The sequence below is a fragment of the Emys orbicularis genome, chromosome 3 (assembly GCF_028017835.1).
Source record: "Emys orbicularis isolate rEmyOrb1 chromosome 3, rEmyOrb1.hap1, whole genome shotgun sequence".
NCBI lineage: Eukaryota > Metazoa > Chordata > Testudines > Emydidae > Emys > Emys orbicularis.
In genome coordinates, this window is record NC_088685.1 from 104,044,866 (window position 1) to 104,065,697 (window position 20,832).

General features: G+C 42.4%; 1 protein-coding gene across 2 annotated transcripts in view; it reads right to left on the bottom strand.

The window, feature by feature from the left end:
- Window positions 1-304: 304 nt before the first annotated feature.
- LOC135876602 (MFS-type transporter SLC18B1-like) overlaps window positions 305-20,832 on the bottom strand; it is a 37,125-nt gene continuing 16,597 nt past the window's right edge. For both annotated transcript variants that reach the window (XM_065401873.1, XM_065401872.1), the window contains exons 5-14: window positions 12,475-12,622; window positions 10,062-10,218; window positions 8,248-8,384; window positions 6,597-6,698; window positions 5,071-5,162; window positions 3,431-3,526; window positions 2,359-2,433; window positions 822-915; window positions 664-716; window positions 305-371 (exon numbers count right to left, since the gene is read on the bottom strand). In XM_065401873.1, coding sequence (XP_065257945.1) covers window positions 305-371; window positions 664-716; window positions 822-915; window positions 2,359-2,433; window positions 3,431-3,526; window positions 5,071-5,162; window positions 6,597-6,698; window positions 8,248-8,384; window positions 10,062-10,218; window positions 12,475-12,622 — 1,021 coding nt within the window. The remainder of the gene's footprint in view (window positions 372-663; window positions 717-821; window positions 916-2,358; window positions 2,434-3,430; window positions 3,527-5,070; window positions 5,163-6,596; window positions 6,699-8,247; window positions 8,385-10,061; window positions 10,219-12,474; window positions 12,623-20,832) is intronic.

Below are 20,832 nucleotides of genomic sequence, written 5' to 3' on the forward strand. Positions count from 1 at the left end.
TGCACTGTACCGTGAACACAGATAAGCAGGCTGACATCTGATTTACCAGTTCAACCAATCCACAGTAGGAACATCCAAAAGAAAGGCATGCAGTATTTAAATAGGGCATCAGAACAGCAATGTGGCAATATGTTGCCATTACAAATAATCCACAATGTGTTATGCATTACGGGAAGTGGCTCCCCCAGCTCTAGAATTATGCAACACTGTTTGGATGTTAAGTCCACTCTTCTCATCACTAAGTTAACTTAAAAAAAAAAAAAAAAAAAGAAGAAGAAGAAGGTTGATCCAGAAGTATTCCTGGCTATGTCTCACTAGCCAATAGGTGAGCTCTTTCTTCATTTGTGCCCAGAGGGATCTGCAAATTGGATCTGTTCGAGAAGGCAAGGAAGGAAAAAGGAAACAGTTTGATAGAGCTTCTGGATACTTTTGCATACATAATGCTAGCATTATTTAACAAAAACAAAAACCAACAACAACAACAAAACACCCCAAAACAAAAGCAAGTGCAGTCTGTGCCCCCAGAAATGTTTCAAGTCTCTTTAATTACAAGGCTGATAGTGTGAAAAAACAGAAGTATGGTTGAAAAAAAATCTGTATTTTTCTTAATGAAAACCTTTAAAATCTGGTTTGAAATGGATGTAAATAAAAGTCCTACAGTACCTCCTTCTTCTTCGTGAGGCCTCTATGATATAGAATATTCCAATAGCTAGTCCCTTTAAAGAAACGGCCATCAATTATTACAGTTGTAATATTTGTGTAATATTTTACAGTTGCAGTCTGTAATAAAAGCAACAAGCAAGAATACTAGCTTTACTTACACTTAATAACGCCCATCCTCCTTGTATGGCGGCAGCCCATTCAAACCCCAGCCTCTCATTTAGGTATCCACCTAATGTTGGTCCTACAAAAGCTCTAAATATATCAAAGAGAAGAAGTATGGGTACCTCAAAGAAGAGATTACAAAGGTCACAGATAAGAGAGATTCTTTATTACAATACGTTGAGACAAGAGGTTTCAGATCTATAGCTAACGTACAGATGGCACAGGTTGCTCCAGTACAGGAGGTGACTGACACAGGGACTCTGTCACTGTAGTCCATGCACCAAACTCAGATTTAGTGGAGGGGGAAAAAAGCCTCAAAATAAAAACAAGTCTGTTTTCAAACTTGGGGCCCATTGACTCCTGAGCTCATGCAGAGTCCCACCGATTTCAATGGGACCATGCACAGGCCTGTGCTAGAACTCAATGCAGGAGTGGGGCCTTGTGTTTAAAATTAGCCTACTTATACAGGTGCCTAGTTTTCTGGGGTGCTGAGCATCTTACAAGGGTCATTGACTTCAATGTGAATAGAACAATACTGAAAGTACGGTGCAGTGTCGTTCTCATGCAGTAGCACACATTCCTGTCTGTTTACACTTGACTTCACTTCTTGTGAAGTTAATGGAAAACAGAGAGGAAGGTAACTCCGTGTAGTTTCACTGTCCAAGATTGAGTCGATACATGAATATTTTTTATTATTTGTATTGATGCAGTGCCTAGAGGTCCAGGCCCACTGTGTTAGGCCCCCTTCACAGATGGTCTCTGCACCAAAGACCCAGGGGTGCTGGAACTAGGGGTGCTGGCAGTGCGGCTGCACCCCTGGGCTTGAAATGGTTTCCATTATATACCGGGTTTAGAGTTTTGTTCAATGGCTCTCAACACCCCCACTGTACAAAGTGTTCCAGTGCCACTGCCAACAGCTTAAAATGTAGGCGTAAGCTGAGAGAACAGATAGATACAAACAGATGGGGGAAGTACACTGTAGCACTGAAACAGTTATCATTTGTGTAGCCAACACTAGTCACAAAACACCAGCAGCCTAGTTCTTGTCAGTGGTTTGTAACCCACCCATGCTGTGAGGCCCATAATAGAACTGTGAAGCAGAGACCATTTTAAAAAGCTGCTTCAATTTACACAACTTAAAGATGCATTTAGTAACAGGAGAGGACTGGTGTGAGTGACCTTGAACTGCACGTATCTGTACTATGTCCACCAGGCTGTTGATGAACTCCCAGCATTGTTCTCAACTGTCCAGCACTAAGCAAGATAGCCAGCATTTCAGTCACTCAGAAGAGAGAATCCCATCAGCTGCCAATACTGATGATAAAGTGGGGCCGACTCAAATCCTCGTAAATGCCCAAATGTGGCATTCTGAAGGGGTCCTGAGAGCTGAGGAAACTGAGGCAGGACATTGGAGAGCCATATTTAGCCAGTAGGGGGCACTACAGGGCAAGCAGGTCCTTTTACACACTTAAGCAGCCCAGCAACTTTATGACCAAAATACAAGAAGTTTATAGACAGTCACTGTGTACCTACCCAAGTGACCACATTGCACTGAAGAGCCCAGACACCAGTCCCAACACACTTAACCCCTCCTCGAATCCATTCTCACTGGAGAAAGACAGACAGGTTATTTTCACTAGGTACACGGCTTGCCTTTTAAAGTGCTCCCTGACTGGGAAATACATTAACGTGCACACAAGTGCATCCAGCACAGAGAAGCCTCTCTGCAAAGAGGATCCACAGCATTCTGCCCCATGTCTTGCCTATTAAGCCATCTGGCACCACCTCCCTGGGAGAAGAAAGATAAGGACAATGCTAAGTGGAATTCCCAGCACTACAGTGTCATCACCATTGGCAGTGTGATAACTGGATTTCTGTGTCATACACAGTCAGTCTTGTGGGGCATAGGAGAAGGAAAGCTGACAGATGGGTCTGAAAAAGGGGAAAGCCCTTGATTCCAAGGAGAAATGCACTTTGGCTAAACATGGAACCAAGAGGATGTCAGCCCACTATGGCCAAGCAGCACGAGTGATGGGAAACTGTATTTAAAGTAATCCTGAATCCTGCTGATAGAACTGTTGCTGTAGGGTCCCGGAAAGCTAATTATATTTGCTGGATATTAACCTTTCCAGTGAGCTGAAATAAAAGTCCCTTTAATAAATATATACACATCAGTCTTGTGGCTTGCTATGCAAACCACCAAAACCAGCTGGACCCCATGACTCTAATGAGGTCATCATACCCCCTTACCAATAAGTAAAATTCAAAAGTGCTTAGGTGATGTAGAAGCCCAGATCTCTCTTGAAAGAAAGAAAGAAAGAAAGAAAGAAAGAAAGAAAGAAAGAAAGAAAGAAAGAAAGAAAGAAAGAAAGAAAGAAAGAAAGAAAGAAAGAAAGAAAGAAAGAAAGAAAGAAAGAAAGAAAGAAAGAAAGAAACACTTGAAAAAGTGACTTTGGCTCTTTTGAAAGTTTTACCCAACATCTCAGACTCAGATCAACAATTAATTACTTTCCCCCCCTCAAAGAATGAAATGGTGGTTGAAAATTGTTTGAACAGCTTCTAAGTAGTAGTAGTAATTAAAGTTGTGATAGACAGGATTACTTACTAAGCACAATGCAGCATCTCAGGGAACAGTGGGATACCAGACATCCCAAGGGAAAAGCCAGTCAAAACCAGCATTAGGACAAACATCCAGAGTGTGCTGCAAAATAAGCATTTAAAGAAGTTTTACACCATTCCTTTCAAATAAAGCTTTATTTAGGACTGTTATACCAGCTCTCCATGATTCAGAGACTAGTTTTCCCTTCAAAGCATCATTAGCTGTAATATTCATTTTAAAATTACCTAGTAAATCGTTCTACGTTTCGACAGAAGAGATTTTTTAATAGTGCAGCTCCAGTCTGAAAAATGGACTTTGTGAAAAAATAAAGAATTCTGTGATTTCCTTATGCAAGGAGCTCAGTTTATAAACAGAGAATGGTTTTACCAACTGCTGACCCTGCAAATTCATTCTGGGATTGTTAAGTTCAAGTTACACCAGTGTAGATATAGAAAAGGGAAAACACCCTACACGTGCAGGTCTACAGTACGGGGCTAAGTCAACCTAAGTTACGCAACTCCAGCTACATGAATAACGTAGTTGGAACTGACGTACCTTAAGTCGACTTATTACGGTGTCTACACCACACTGGGTCGACAGGAGAAACTCTTCCATTGACTTACCTTATGCTTCTCGTTCCGGTGGAGTACCGGAGTCGACGGGAGAGCAATCGGTTGTCGATTTAACCGGTCTTCACTAGACCCTCTAGATCAACAACCCGGTGGATCAATCGCCACACGTCAATCCCCCAGTAAATGGCGACAAGCCCCAAGTTAGTTTCCTGAAGTTTTTCCTCCACTCACCCCTCCTCCCACAAATGTTTGAAAATGGTTATGATGATCTTCAAAAGTTAGAAAAGAAGGTTCTATACCTTAGCAACCCTTGCCATCAGTGTCATTTCACAAATGTAACAGAGTATATCATTTGAAGAAAATAGGGGTAGGACAGGTGGCTTTACAAAAAGAATGCAGACTGTCTTCACATTTTTTTGGCAATTATTTTCTATTGAGAGGCATTTCAATGTCATAAATATCCACGGAGAGACAGGCACTGTAGTTTTTTACCTCAGTGTAGCTAGTTGAGGTAAACAGCAAACACAGGCTATAGCATTTACCTCACATAGCTACATCGAGATCAAAAAATACATTACCTGTCTCCCCTTGGATATTACATCAAGATGGCTCTCTCAATGGGATTCCCTCCCCCCACCCTCCCCCACCCCGTGAAGACATAGCCGTAGTTAGTTCTTGGGATGCATAAGCCACAAAATAATTCACTTTGCTCTCCCACAGCTATGTTGGTCCTGGAGGACTTACCAGTAATAAGAAAACTAACCTTTATTATTCTCCACCCCACACACAGACTAAAGTGAGTAGATACAACAAGAGGGGAGGGATAGCTCAGTGGTTTAAGCATTGGCCTGCTAAACCCAGGGTTGTGAGTTCAGTCCTTGAGGGGGCCACTTAGGGATCTGGGGCAAAATCAGTACTTGGTCCTGCTAGTGAAAGCAGGGGGCTGGACTCGATGACCTTTCAAGGTCCCTTCTAGTTCTAGGAGATGGGATATCTCCATTTAAAAAAAACAACAAACTCTGAAGAGGCTCAGTTGACAAGTATTAGATAGAGATAAAAGGTGGTAAACTGTACCTTTCAATGTGCAAGATGGGAGCAGGTCCTAACAGGAAAAAGGACAGTGCGGTCAGTAAGCCCCCAAAGACTAACAACCATTTCCTTAGGTGCTGTGAAAGAGAAATCAATGGTCTGAAGAAATCCAAACTCTTATCTGCCAAACTAGCACAAACGCAAAAATAATGTGGTTAAGGTATTTCTGGACACCTCAAACCTACCAGGGAAAGGAAGATACTTGAGACTCATTCAGATGCATTTCCCTTCCTTCAGAAGCATCTCACACCTCACATGGTGAAGTGGAGAGAGGGATTTAGAATAACTGTCTGGAGAAAGTTAATATTCTCTCCCCATCATATCACAGTACAGGTCATTAAACTCAACCTTAGTTATGGTGTCACAGTATTGCCTATTCCAAGTGTAAAAAGATGCTGTAGTTATGACAAGTACCAGAGGTGAATTTAGAGTTTAGCTTGACTGCCTCAGATCCCCTAAAATCAGCTGTTAGAAGTGGCCCCTGGGGAAAGCTGTTTTACATTATAACTGGGGCTCCACAGGACCTCTGCCAGAAGGAGATTCATGGGAGAAACAGTGATCAGTACACTTCCTAGGTCATGCCCACTCCATGGCAACTGCTCCATACTATGCAGATAGTATCAGGAGGCTTTCAGGAGGTGAGGGCATCTCAAGCCACTGTGCCCCCATTCCAAGCAGATTCTGCTACCAGGTGCCCAAAGCTTGGGTTCCACTAGCAGAATGATCCAAGTCCTACTTTTCTGCAGCATAAACAAAACAAAACAAAACAAGTAAGAGTGTACATATGATTCTGATGTGAGATTAATGGCTCTCACTACTGTCAAGGAAAGTTGACAATGCACCCTCATTTTGGACATACAATGCCTCTGCTTTTCCAATTTTCCTCAGTCAATTAGTGACAGCCAAAAGTAGTAGAAAAATGATATGCACTACATCAAAAAACAGTGGACACATTTTCACTTGTGATCACATAAGGCTTGGATAAGGATCTCCAAAGATAAAAAGCTGTGTCACCAAAATCTCCTACACCATCCACATATCCTGAGCTCATTTGAAATATATTCATACAGTTAGACTGTTACTAAGAATGTGAAGATACAGTGGGCCAAAACATTTTTCTGATAGGAAAAAGACAACTTCATGATAGTTTGTTCACTGCCCCATAATCTCCTGCCACCAGCTCTACTTGAAGTAGTGAGTCAGAGGTATTCGCCCACCTAAAATCCTGCTCTATACCAGCTACAACATACATACACTTGTCCATTATGTTTACTGTATCTATTTATGGACTTATTGTAGCACCCAATCCTGCAAAGGGATACATGCAGGTGGGCCCTTTTAGAGTTCCATTGACTTGAAGAAAATGGGACTTAGTGCAGGTGTAAGGGCCTGTGAAGAATGGGGGTCTGGGTCTATGACTTCAGAACAGAGACTTCTGTTTTTTTTACTTTGCATATTTAAATTAGCCATGAACATAGGACATTATACAAGCAATTAGAGATTGTACTTACTGGCATTTTATCACTTAGAAACCCAAGCAATGGTGAAGACAGGGAGTAGGAGAGTGCCAAACCTAGGAATACTAACCCCACATAACCAGCTGGTAATTTGAACTGTAAAATAAAATTTCACAAAAGCATGGAATTAGCAAAGTATTCCATTATCATTACATTTTAAGTTAAGTGGCTGAAGTCAATATTTTTTTTTCTTATTTTTGTGTGAAGTGTATTTTTCAATACTTGGGATATCAGCTGTAGATTTTCAGTTCCCTCCCCTATCCCACATATCTTCAGTTCATCAAGTTCCATCACTCCACTGATATACACAGTTCAAGTCTAAACTCAAAAGGAAACAGATTTGCCCCCCCATCCAGAATGCTGAAACTTAATCTGGGGTGTTTGAAATCTAAATCTCAGAGATTGGTATTAAGTAACTCTTGTATTTACATCTCCGATTTTTAGTTTTGTTAACAGTGAGTAGAATTCTATAGTATTTATAGCTTCCTATTTGGTGCATTTAGTTTACAGCATAACTTGCCTTGAAAATACTTCCCCCCCCCCCCCAGCAATTTAAAAGCCAAAGATTTGATTTTTCTAAACAGTCAGATGAAAAGATATTCAGCACAGTGAATGGAAAGAAGAGAGGAAACCTCACTGCAGTTGAAACAACAGAATGAGAAGCATTCTGAGGGCAACAAAAATGATTAGGGGTATGGAACAGCTTCCATGTAAGGAGTGATTAATAAGACGAGGACTTTTCAGCTTGGAAAAGAGACGACTGGGGGGGCGGGGAGATATGATAGAGGTCTATAAAATCATGATTGGTATGGAGAAAGTAAATAAGGAAGTGTTATGAGAAGGAGTAAACAACACAAGAACTAGAGGTCACCAAATGAAATTAATAGGCAGCAGGTTTAAAACAAACAAAAGGAAGTATTTCTTCACACAATGCACTGTCAACCTGTGGAACTCTTTGCCAGAGGATGTTGTGAAGGCCAAGACTACGACAGGGTTCAAAAAAAGAACTGGATAAACTCATGAAGGATAGGTCCATCAATATCTATTAGCCAGGATGGGCAGGGATGGTGTCCCTAGCCTCTGTTTGCCAGAAGCTGGGAATGGGCGACAGGGCATGGGTCACTTGATGATTATCTGTTCTGTTCATTCCCTCTGGGGTAGCTGGCATTGACCACTGTCAGAAGACAGGATAGTGGACTAGATGGACCTTTGGTCTGACCCAGTATGGCCATTCTTATGTAAGTTAGAATGTTGTAGCGTAAGCTTTGTTCACTTGCTATTTGACTTTCCCTAGTTTTATAGGCCAATGCTACAATGCCATCAACAATTCACAAATTTAGATTTAAAGAGCTCAGTTAGTCCAAATATTCCAGAATGGCAGCTACTGCAAAGTCTGAAAATACTCTTCTTACCCAATGACATGCAAGTGAACCCCCTGACATTCACATGCATTATCTGTACATACCTAGCCAGAGACAGGAAATGGGTAAGAAATAGCAATACAATATCAGGCTCATATAACACGGACAATAAGCACATTTGATAGAATAAGATTTATTAGAACATTGATTTTAAAATATTTGGATTAAAGTACTCCATATTGCTGAAGTCATTAACCCATCTCTTGCACATTAAGATGACTCACCTTCTCTGAAACGAACAGTGACATAGTGGGATCCAGAAAGCCTAAACATGCACTTAGTGAAAATATAGTAAAACAGAGAAATACAACTTTTGGCAGAGTAATGAGCATCCAGAATGATTCCTTGCTAGCGACTGCATCTGTTTTAAAAAAAGAAAAGAAACTGTGTTCTTTGGTACATGGGTTGTGTTTAATCCAATATGCTTATAACCCACTTTCTTGCTTCCAAGATTCAGTGTTCTCTCTCTCCCACTGCTATGAAGGTAGTCACCTCATACACAAATTGAAGCAAAATTTAGAATGTTACAGGTCATCCTTGGACATTGTTACAAGATCAGATTTATTTACTTTTAAGCCTCCAGCTTGGAAACTAGACAAATAAAGAAAGCAATCGGAACTTAAATTTTCCTACTTAATACCTTCAGTTTAGAACAAAGTAATTGGGCAAATGCTTATTGAGTGACTAAGATGATAGAATAGACAAATATAAGAAATACAACCACTTTTCAGGTGCCATTGTGATGTTTTACATTTCTAAATTATGCTCCATGGGCCTGATCCTGCACACACTTCAATATGTGTATGGTCTCATTGTGTGTACAATGAGACTGCTACTTGCATGCATTATCATCTACAAGATCAGAGCCTACAGCTCTTTGTACAATGGACTTCCACATTGCAGAATTCCAAAGCTGCATAATTCAGAGTATTTTTATCCAAGCTATAAATATCTTCCGAAGACAGACAAATGGTTAACCAGCATATCTCATCTAACAGTAGTAAGCAGGATACAGACTCATATATATAGGTGGTACTTCCTCTCCAATGATTTGTTATAATTGCCATCCTCTCCCTTTTGGGCTTCCTAAAAAGATTAGAGTCTTTAGCCATGCAGTTCCTCTGATCCTCCAATGTTAAATCACACCTGTACTCTTCTATTAGTTTCACCCTATCTTTTAACAGAGGCTGTTTATGCTAGATCAACAGATACCTTTTTCTCCTCAAAACTGGGCCATCCAAACTTGATCTAATGAAATGCAATCACAACATGAGACTTCAAAGAACTGCATGCAGATGGATTCTCTTCCACGTGTGAAATATATCTTGCATCGTGGAATGCAATACATAGGAATCCCTTTGTCCTCGGTACTGTAAGCCTCCAACTTGCTCAATAGCATGGTGAGACAAAAGGTACATCTACGCTGCAAAAAGACCCACAACGGCGAGTCTCAGAGACTGGGTCAACTACTTGGACTCGTGCTACTTGGCTAAAAATAGCAGTGTAGACATTCCTGCTCAGGCAGGAGTGGGGGCTCTGAGACCCTTCAGAGCCAGTCTCCAGGCTAAGCAGGAACATCTACACTGCTATTTTTAGCCCAGTAGCGCAAGCCCAAGTCAGTTGATCCAGGCTCTGAGACTCGCTGCTGTGGGGTTTGTTTGTTTTTCTGTGTAGACGTACCCTAAGACAACTTATTGTTTAAAAGTCCCAAAGAGACACATCATGTAGAAAAATCTCACTTCATTTCAATGCAACAGAGAAAGCTAGTGTTTACAGGGATGGACACAAGAGATGAGATTCATTCCAAGCCACGTGCATGCATGATTTTTAGTTATGTTCAACAAGGACCTGATCCTGCACAATTAAAATCAGTTGCAGTTTTGCCACAGACTTCTTGTGCTTGATCCAGCTCCAGGGATCTCATAAGGATAGCTACATACATGAGGAATTAAAGGGTTTTACTAGAGTGAGTATGTATCTATCCATCCATCTCAAATTTGAAATATTGAACAAAGGAAGTGGAAGGAAAGGAGCCTACCGTATTTTGGTAAGAGGTACATGTTCAGAGGCACCAGGATCAGCACTAAGCATCCTAGCACTATGAAAGGGACTTCATAGCCAAAGGACTGATACAAAAAGCCACCTATAGGTGGGCCCAGCACTAGTCCAAGCCCTGTAAAAATTTCAAGAGTGCCCTAAAGGGGGGAGGGAGCAAAGGGGGAGGAGGAGAAAAAGAGAACAAAGGTTAGTAGATCATTAGTAGGTCATTGATCAAGAGCTAGAACAAATCATAACCATAAACCATCATCTTTACATGCAAGGACAGCAAAGGGAGACTGAAAAGTTGTCTGGTTAAAAGCTAAGTGAGCTTTTAAGAGGAAGACCAAATGTACTGTTTACTTTTTCAGTCTTAGCCACTCACATGATGCCTAATGTACTCAGTTCCTGGGGCAAAACATCTCCAATGCTGTTCCATATACCCAATACATCTGCAAAGAGGCCAGCAATGAAGTGACTACATTTCCCAAATACAAAATTACATTAGAACCTGAAGGGGAGAACTTAGTAAGCATATTGCAATGAATCATCATTAAGTCACCTCTTTGGGGCTTGGGTGAAAGATGCCTTAAATTAAATAACTTTTCTACCTACATACAATTGGTCAAGTTTAGCCCCTTCAACTATCTAATGAAGTCTATCAAGCTACAACAGAGATACGTTTGCCCCATTAAGTTTGGTTTCTTTTATCCAATACAACCTCAAAGAACAGGATGAAGGGGACCTACATGGACTTCATCTCCTCCTGTTATAGTACCATTAGTCCCCATTGCCAACATATGTTACATCATTTGATCAGCTTATATTTAGAGCATGGATTTTTCCTGAAAAAAAGAGTATTTAGCCATAATATCCACTGGGAAGTGATAGAACAGTGACAAGAAAGCTCACATAAGGGTATGTCTACACTAGAAAGATGTACTGCTTGCACTATACGGGCAGTGCTTTCACCAGTATAGTTATTCCTATGCAGGAAAGAGAATAACTACACTGGTAGAAATCACCTTTATACTAGTATACCTGTGTCCACATGAGGGCTTTTACTAGTATAACTATTTTTGATGTAAAAAAGCTACCCATAATTAAAATACTGGTAAAACTTAAATGCATACCAGACTTAAGTCCCTCCCCCCTTGATCTCTTTTGAGTTAATTTGTTTAATGGGGGGGGGCTTCTTTTGTTTTGTTTTTTGTCACAATGCTATAATGTCTGTGTGGCAGTCTACTTCTGTGATTCTAGCTGCTAGCACAGGAAACAATGATTCTAGCTATTTTTCCACAGACATCACATATGCCATTCTATGTTATCTCTCATGGAGGAACAAGATTGACAGGTGCCAGAGACCCAAGTTCAACAAGTCCATCTTTAAGTACCTTCATGACCTGGGGCCTTGCATAGGGAAATGGAGGATTTGATCTTGTCAAAATGTTTTTTCCCCCAATTAAACTTTTATTTAGCCCTCCATCCTCCCCTGCACTTCAGCTCTCCCCCACTTCCCCAAACAAAACAAAAAATATTACTTCTATCTAATTAAACAGCAGCACCAGTTCCTACTCCAAGTCTCCAGCCATACCCACTTCTTAGATCCCTCCTCCCACTGCTACTGGCTTGCTGTTTTTAAAGCTAGGGCACAGCATTAGTATCATGCAGGGTTTGGTCAGCACTCCCTCCCTTCTGTCTATTCCTAGTGAAGCCATCACCAATGCAGCTGGACACAACAGCATAGGGCACTTTGTAACAGTCCCACTAGAATTGATGAACCTTAGAAGAAAAAAGCCCAGCTGTGATGGTTTAACTCTTCACTGAAGTCTCTGGTTAAACAGATTGATTCTTAAGCAGAAAGCTGTATGACAAGCCAGGCCATTTCCCTTTGTCATGTTATGTCATATGGCATACGCCATGTCATAATGGAATTCAATTTTCATGAAGACTAGATTAAGTGATTGCATTTTTAAAAAGCTTTCAAGTTGTTCATTGTCTGTCAGTATCCCACCCATGTTTCAAACAACACTGGCAAATGGATCACAACAAGAATATATTAAAAATCCCTCCTCAACTAATCCTCAGAAAGTCATAAAGACTTGTTATTGTCTTACACTCCTGCATAAGTTACTGACTGAGCTCAGTTTTACATCCTCATTCCTTCCATTGTTCCAGGACCTGCATAACTTTTGTTGCACCTGAATCATGTTTATTCCTTTAGGCATTTAGCATTTTAATTTAAATTAGAGATTTATTTATTTTTTTAAGCTGGAGGAGCATATGGTAGACACTTGATGCCAGCTGTAGGGTTACAGTGCCTCTTTGGTACACAAAATGCATAAAGATGTATGAGAGTCATTAAAACACTTTTATTCTGGACATTTGGCTATAATGTGTAGTTCTGTACATACCATTACTGTAGCTATATTATTGGGAAAAGCCTTTGCAAGAATAGAAAATGAAGCTGTCACTGCTGCAGCAAAGCCTATGGCATCCATCGCTCTAACCAGAAAACACAAACCAATGAATACTGGTCCATCAGGTGCTTTGTCCAACAAACTGAAAGAACAAGGAAATAAATGAAATTTAGCAAAATAAAAACCAAAATCCTTAAAATACAACTGTAAGGTAAACTCCTGACGTCTTCTAGAGACAGCATGGTCCAGTGGTCAAAGCACAGGGCAAGTCTCTTGCCTTCTGTGAAATGGGAATCTCTCTTACCTACCTATCACATATGTATAACATCATATAAAGAAAGAGTTTGACAAGTTTAGACACCTAGCAGCCAATGGTAAGAAGCTCACCTCCACTTTTATTCCCAGTTGCTGTGAAAGGTGCTGTCTCTGGACCTTGCTTAGGGACTCCAGCTTTTTTGTATGTGCTTATGACTAGTATATATTTGATATATTAGAAGCTCCAATGTCTCTGGGTATGTCTAACTGCATTATAAACCCAGCCTCAGACCCAGGCTTGAGTCCTTACTCCATTCTTCTGTACCATCCACACAAAAATATTCTGACTTGAGTCAGTAAGCTCTCAGGACCTGGGTTTTAGGACCCACCAAGGGGGGTTGTGTGTGATGGGGTATACGAGTGAGCCCAAGCCCTGCTGTGACTCAGGTCCAAGCCCTATCTTTTGGCAGCATGGATACAGCTCAATCCTGGTCCCCTAACTTGTGGCCAAAGTCTGTCACCACTATACCATCATCCTCTGGACCTGTTTCTCTCAGACCTTCACGTCCAAAACTACCCACTCAGTTCCCAGGCATTGGAAGCAATCCTTCCTTTCCATGCTGACCGTTGAACTGGGTTCAACTATCTCCTGTGTTCACTATGCCCAGCAACAAGAAGCAGCCGGTTGTATTAATATACATGGAATAAATGGGTCAAAGGTGTTTGTTAAACAATGACTGTGTTATGCTATTAAATAGCATAAAACAAGGTTCGGGACTTGGGATACAAAGACTTTAGCCTCCTTAGAACCATAGCAAACACATCATTAAATATCCTTTTAACCTTTTGTTAAAGATACAGAAAAGGAAAAACAGTTAAAGCATTTGAAATGTAAAGTATTAAATACGGCTTTCATTTTAACAACATCCCTTGTCCCCTTTCCCGGTAGAGAGTTTTCAGAAGAAAAAACAAAAACAAAAAAACTACATGTTTGACAGTCTCTGATGGTATTAAAGACAGCAATAACTGTCCTTTTGGGGGAAAAGAGAAGAAGTTAGGAAATCTCCAGCCCTTCTTACCTAACTTCTTCTCTTTTCCCCCCAAAAGGACAGTTATTGCTGTCTTTGATACCATTGACGAGACTGTCAAACAAGGGGTCTTTTTCTTCTAAAATTGGACTTCAACAGCAGCAATGAGCTGAGATGGGCTGGAGATTTCCTCATTGCTGCTGCTGAAGTCCAATTTTAGAAGAAAAAGACCCCTTGTTTGACAGTCTCATCAATGGTATCAAAGATGCTATAACGGTCATCCCAGGTGGCGTTTGGAATTCAGCTAGAGCCGGCAGGGATAGCGATGTCACCTGGATCCCCCCTCTCAGGCCCATTCTAGTCAGGACACCTCTCAGGATCAGGAAGGCCAAGGGCTCCAGGAAATTATGGGGGTCAGCTACGATGGTGAAGCTCACTGCAATAGTGTCTGTCTTTTCTTTGTCTGTATTTTTGTTGTTTCAGACTTTCCCCACAGAAAAAAAAAAAAAAAAATTAAGGACCCCAAAGAGAGAGTGATGGGTGGACTAGCCTCTACCCTTATTATTTTGTTCACCAATTAGTCCTAATATCTGAAATACCAATTTTGTTATATTAACTTCACATCTCCTGTTCATAAGCCAAGAATAATTTCAGCAGTCTTTGAATTATATCAACGTGGCCTTTCTGGTTTAGGCTAATTGAGCTTGTCTGTCTGGTTCTCTTGCACTCGTTACAACATTTGTTAGAACAGGTTACCGTGACATCATATGAATTTACGCTCACTTTTTACAGTTAAAACTCACAATTAGGGTAAATTTGTGGGCCCATTTATCACAAGAAGCCCCACACTACGTGCACTGCTAGGTGGCCATGGGAACACAGCCAGATTCTGGTTAATCTCTGGTGTGAGGCGAACAAGATGTCTGACTTCAGCAAGAGTACCAGAAATGATCACGTGTCCCAGGAAATGTTGCAGAAGTGTGCGGCGTTGGGGATCCACCAGACGTCTGGTCAATGCAGAGAGAGACTCAATCAGCTCAAGACCAGCCACTGCAAAGTCAGAGATGACAGCCCACCTCTGGGAACTCCCTGCCTCTTCTACGAGGCCTTTGGCAGGGTAAAGGGTGCTGAGCTGACCACTGAGCCCATGGTGGTGCATGACAATCTGCTTAACAGGGATGGCATCCTTATAACCACCACCTCTCAGGCAGCATCAAAGGAGAGCCAGCATCCACTGGATCAAGCTCAGGAAGTGACTCTCTGGTACTTACAATGGGTCCCTGAAGAGGCTTTGCTACCAGAGCAGACACGGCACATTCAGAGATGCCGTTTGAGGATAGCCCAGAGGAACACCCCGCAGCAGCAAAAGCAGAGAAGGTAGTAGTAGTGCCAGAGCCTGGTAAGTTTCTGACCCCATGTTTGTTATTAATATACGGATGGGATGGATTTTCAGCTTATGCCCCAATGAAAATTATTACAACAAGCCAGGGGTAGCAGCATATATCAACTAATGGTGGAAGGCCTGCCAGAACCATTGTGTCACCCCACCACCTGGAATTCAAAATGAATACTGGGAAGCGAAGACAAACATTACACAAGCATCAGCCGTGTTAGTCTGGATCTGTAAAAAGCAACAGAGTCCTGTGGCACCTTTAAGACTAACAGATGTATTGGAGCATAAGCTTTCGTGGGTGAATGCCCACTTCGTCGGACTATTACACAAGCAGTTATGATTCAATTTTTACTTGATAATGATGCTGTCACAAAGATGTGTGGGTATGTTAAAATTAAAAGCCTTACACATAGACTTTTCTGGGGCTGCTAATAGAGAGTTTCACAAGGGAGTTCTCCAGGTGAAGGAGGAGCAAATACAACAGCCTTGGGGTAAGTGACAGTCTGTAGTGTGTGTTTGTTTGTGTTTGGGGGTTACTCGCTGTGTGCTGAGCTTGTGTTTGTCCATCTGTTTGTTTGTTTGTAGGACCGTGTGCTGTGGCTGGCAGTTGGAAGCTGTGAGCTTCAAAGGAAGGTTTGAAAGCTAGAAGCCTCTGTTAATTGGCTGAGCCTTACTCAGTGGGCGGGGCTATCAAGCAGGCCAGGGCTTTATAAAGCAGTGTGCAAGCGACCAGGGAGCTTTGCAAACAGGGGCTGCTAACAGGGAGTTTCGCAAGGGAGTTTGGAAGGGGAGCGGGAAGGGGGCAAGGGCCCCTTGCTGTTGTTTTTGCTGTAAAACCTATAAACTAAACTACAATCCAAACTTCTTGCTTTAAACAACCCCTTCATTAACTAGAAGACAATGCAGGCAGACGCCCAGCAGCAGAGTGGGGGCTATCCAGTTTATTGCGCTGAGTGTGGCATGTATGATTACCTGCCCTGTGGGCTAGTGGCGTATGTGTGCAAGCGGTGCAAGGAGCTCCTGGCCCTCAGCGACCGCGTACGGGCTTTGGAGGCCAGGATGGCGGAACTGGAGGAGCTAAGGGAGGCAGAGAGGTATGTTGATGAGGCTTTCCGGGACACTGTAGAATTGTCCCACCTCCGGTCAGACAGCCCCTGGGCTGTTGAGGAGGATGAAAGGCCCAGGGAAGCAGAGCAGTCTACGGGAGCAGAGGGAAACCTTCCCATAGTTGGGACCCTCCTTCCAGATGGTATTGGGGTATCCTCTCACACTGAGGTTACCTCTCCGGGGGAGGGAACTCCAGTTACTAGGGAAAAGCAGGTGTCAGCAGGGCCGGCTCCAGGCACCAGCCGAGCAAGCTGGTGCTTGGGGCAGCAGCTTGTAGGAGGTGGCATTCCGCCCAATCCTAGGGCGGCACAGCCACTTTTTTTTTTTTCTTCCCCCGTTCCGGCCGCCCTGTAGGGGGCGGCAGCGTGAAGGACAGGAGCGCCCTGCAGCAAGCCCGGCAGGGCAGCCCATGTCCTTCCCTCCCAGCCGACCGGAGCGGTGCGGAGCCCTCCCGGCAGGTGGCACGGCAGGAGGGGCTGCATGGCTGCCCCCCTTCTCTCTCTCTCCCCCCCCTCCCTCCGCCTCCCCCCTGCTAGCCGGGGCACATCTGCAGGGCAGGGACTCCCCCTGCACCCTGGCTCCGGCCACGCCACAGGTTTTTTTTTTGTTTTTTTTTGCTTGGGGCGGCCAGAAAGCCAGAGCCGGCCCTGGGTGTTAGTAATGGGAGATTCGATCATTAGAAACATAGATAGCTGGGTTTGTGATGACCGGGAGAACCGTATGGTGACTTGCCTGCCTGGTGCGAAGGTTGCGGATCTCTCGAGGCATCTAGACAGACTTACGTGTAGTGCTGGGGAGGAGCCGGTGGTCGTGGTACATGTAGGTACCAGTGACATAGGGAAGGGTAGGAGAGACATCCTGGAGACCAAATTTAGGCTGCTAGGGAAGAGACTGAAATCCAGGACCTCTATGGTGGCATTCTCAGAAATGCTCCCAGTTCCACATGCAGGGCCAGGTAGGCAGACAGAGCTTCAGAGTCTCAATGCGTGGATGAGACGATGGTGTAGAGAGGAGGGGTTTAGATTCATTAGGAACTGGGGAAACTTTTGGGATGGAGGAGCCTATACAGGAGAGACGGGCTCCACCTAAACCAACGTGGAACCAGACTGCTGGCATTAAACATTAAAAAGGTCGTAGAGCAGTTTTTAAACTAGGAGATGGGGAAAGCCGACTGCTGCAGAGGAGCATGTGGATCGGACAGAGACTTCTCTTAGAGGAGAGTCTATTGATCGAGATTCTCTAGGTTATAGTCAGGAGCAGAGGATGGAAGAGGATAATGTAAGGGCCAGATCAGACGAGAAACATTCACATAAAGAATCTGACACATCAGAAAAGGGCAGACAAATAAACAGTGACAAGTTTTTAAAGTGCTTATACACAAATGCTAGAAGTCTAAATAATAAGATGGGTGAACTAGAGTGCCTCGTGATAAAGAAGGATATTGATATAATAGGCATCACAAAAACGTGGTGGACTGAGGACAATCAATGGGACACAATCATTCCGGGGTACAAAATATATCGGAAGGACAGAACAGGTCATGCGGGGGGGCGGAGAGGGGGAGTGGCACTAGATGTGAAAGAAAATGTAAAATCAAATGAAGTAAAAATCTTAAGTGAATCCACATGTTCCATAGAATCTCTATGGATAGTAATTTCATGCTCTAATAAGAATATAACATTAGGGATCTATTATCAACCACCTGCCCAGGACAGTCATAGTGATGATGAAATACTAAGGGAAATTAGAGAGGCTATCAAAATTAAGAACTCAATAATAGTGGGGGATTTCAATTATCCCCATATTGACTAGGTACATGTCACCTCCGGATGAAATGCAGAGACAAAATTTCTCGATACTTTAAATGACTGCTTCTTGGAGCAGCTGGTACGGGCACCCACAAGGGGAGAGGCAACTCTAGATTTAGTCCTGAGTGGAGCACAGGAGCTGGTCCAAGAGGTAATAATAACAGGACCACTTGGAAATAGTGACCATAATATAATAACATTTAACATCCCTGTGGTGAGAAGAACATCTCAACAGCCCAACACTGTGGCATTTAATTTCAAAAAGGGGAACTATGCAAAAATGAGGGGGTTAGTTAAACAGAAATTAAAAGGTACAGTGACTAAAGTGAAATCCCTGCAAGCTGCATGGGCGCTTTTTAAAGCCACCATAATAGAGGCCCAACTTAAATGTATACTCCAAATTAAGAAACACGGTAAAAAACTAAAAAAGAGCCACCGTGGCTTAACAACCATGTAAAAAAAAGCAGTAAGAGATAAAAAGACTTCCTTTAAAAAGTGGAAGTCAAATCCTAGTGAGGTAAATAGAAAGGAGCATAAACACTGCCAAATTAAGTGTAAAAATATAATCAGAAAAGCCAAAGAGGAGTTTGAAGAACGTCTAGCCAAAAACTCCAAAGGTAACAACAAAATGTTTTTTAAGTACATCAGAAGCAGGAAGCCTGCTAAACAACCAGTGGGGCCCCTCGATGATAGAGATAGAAAAGGAGCGCTTAAAGACGATAAAGTCATTGCAGAGAAACTAAACAAATAATTTGCTTCAGTCTTCACGGCTGAGGATGTTAGGGAGATTCCCAAACCTGAGCCGGCTTTTGTAGGTGACAAATCTGAGGAACTGTCACAGATTAAAGTGTCACGAGAGGTGGTTTTCGAATTAATTGATAAACTTAACAGTAACTAGTCACCGGGACCAGATGGCATTCACCCAAGAGTTCTGAAAGAACTCAAATGTGAAATTGCGGTACTATTAACTAGGGTTTGTAACCTGTCCTTTAAATTGGCTTCTGTACCCAATGACTGGAAGATAGCTAATGTAATGCCAATATTTAAAAAGGGCTCTAGAGGTGATCCCGGCAATTACAGACCGGTAAGTCTAACGTCGGTACCGGGCAAATTAGTCGAAACAATAGTAAATAATAAAATTGTCAGACACATAGAAGAACATAAATTGTTGGGCAAAAGTCAACATGGTTTCTCTAAAGGGAAATCGTGTCTTACTAATCTATTAGAGTTCTTTGAAGGGGTCAACAAACATGTGGACAAGGGGGATCCAGTGGACATAGTGTACTTAGATTTCCAGAAAGCCTTTGACAAGGTCCCTCACCAAAGGCTCTTATGTAAATTAAGTTGTCATGGGATAAAAGGGAAGGTCCTTTCATGGACTGAGAACTGGTTAAAAGACAGGGAACAAAGGGTAGGAATTAATGGTAAATTCTCAGAATGGAGAGGGGTAACTAGTGGTGTTCCCCAAAGGTCAGTCCTAGGACCAATCCTATTCAACTTATTCATAAATGATCTGGAGAAAGGGGTAAAAAGTGAGGTGGCAAAGTTTGCAGATGATACTAAACTGCTTAAGCTAGTTAAGACCAAAGCAGACTGTGAAGAACTTCAAAAAGATCTCACAAAACTAAGTGATTGGGCAACAAAATGGCAAATGAAATTTAATGTGGATAAATGTAAAGTAATGCACATTGGAAAAAATAACCCCAACTATACATACAATATGATGGGGGCTAATTTAGCTACAACTAATCAGGAAAAAGATCTTGGATAGTTCTCTGAAGATGTCCACGCAGTGTGCAGAGGCGGTCAAAAAAGCAAACAGGATGTTAGGAATCATTAAAAAGGGGATAGAGAATAAGACTGAGAATATATTATTGCCCTTATATAAATCGATGGTACGCCCACATCTTGAATACTGCGTACAGATGTGGTCTCCTCATCTCAAAAAAAGACATACTGGCTCTAGAAAAGGTTCAGAGAAGGGCAACTAAAAGGATTAGGGGTTTGGAGAAGGTACCATGTGAGGATAGATTAAAGAGGCTAGGAGTTTTCAGCTTGGAAAAAAGGAGACTAAGGGGGGATATGATAGAGGTAATAAAATTATGGGTGATGTGGAGAAAGTAGATAAGGAAAAGTTATTTACTTATTCCCATAATACAAGAACTAGGGGTCACCAAATGAAATTAATAGGCAGCAGGTTTAAAACAAATAAAAGGAAGTTCTTCTTCACACAGCGCACAGTCAACTTGTGGAACTCCTTACCTGAGGAGGTTGTGAAGGCTAGGTCTATAACAGCGTTTAAAAGAGAACTGGATAAATTCATGAAGGTTAAGTCCATTAATGGCTATTAGCCATGATGGGTAAGGAATGGTGTCCCTAGACTCTGTTTGTCAGGGAGGGTGGAGATGGATGGCAGGAGAGAGATCACTTGATCATTACCTGTTAGGTTCACTCCCTCTGGGGCACCTGGCATTGGCCACTGTCGGTAGAAAGGATACTGGGCTAGATGGACCTTTGGTCTGACCCAGTACGGCTGTTATGTTCACACCATACAAATCAGACCAGGATGAGCTGCATATCCAATTACTATAATGGGGGTATATAATCCATTGGTGCCATATTAACAGTCTGAAATACACTGGGGGAGTTGTATGTAGTCCATGGGTGCCATATTAGGAGTCCAGAAATGCGGTGGAGAGGGGGACACTTTGAAGTCCCATGTTACACAAGTATGATCCCAGGGGAACGGGGGGTGTTATTT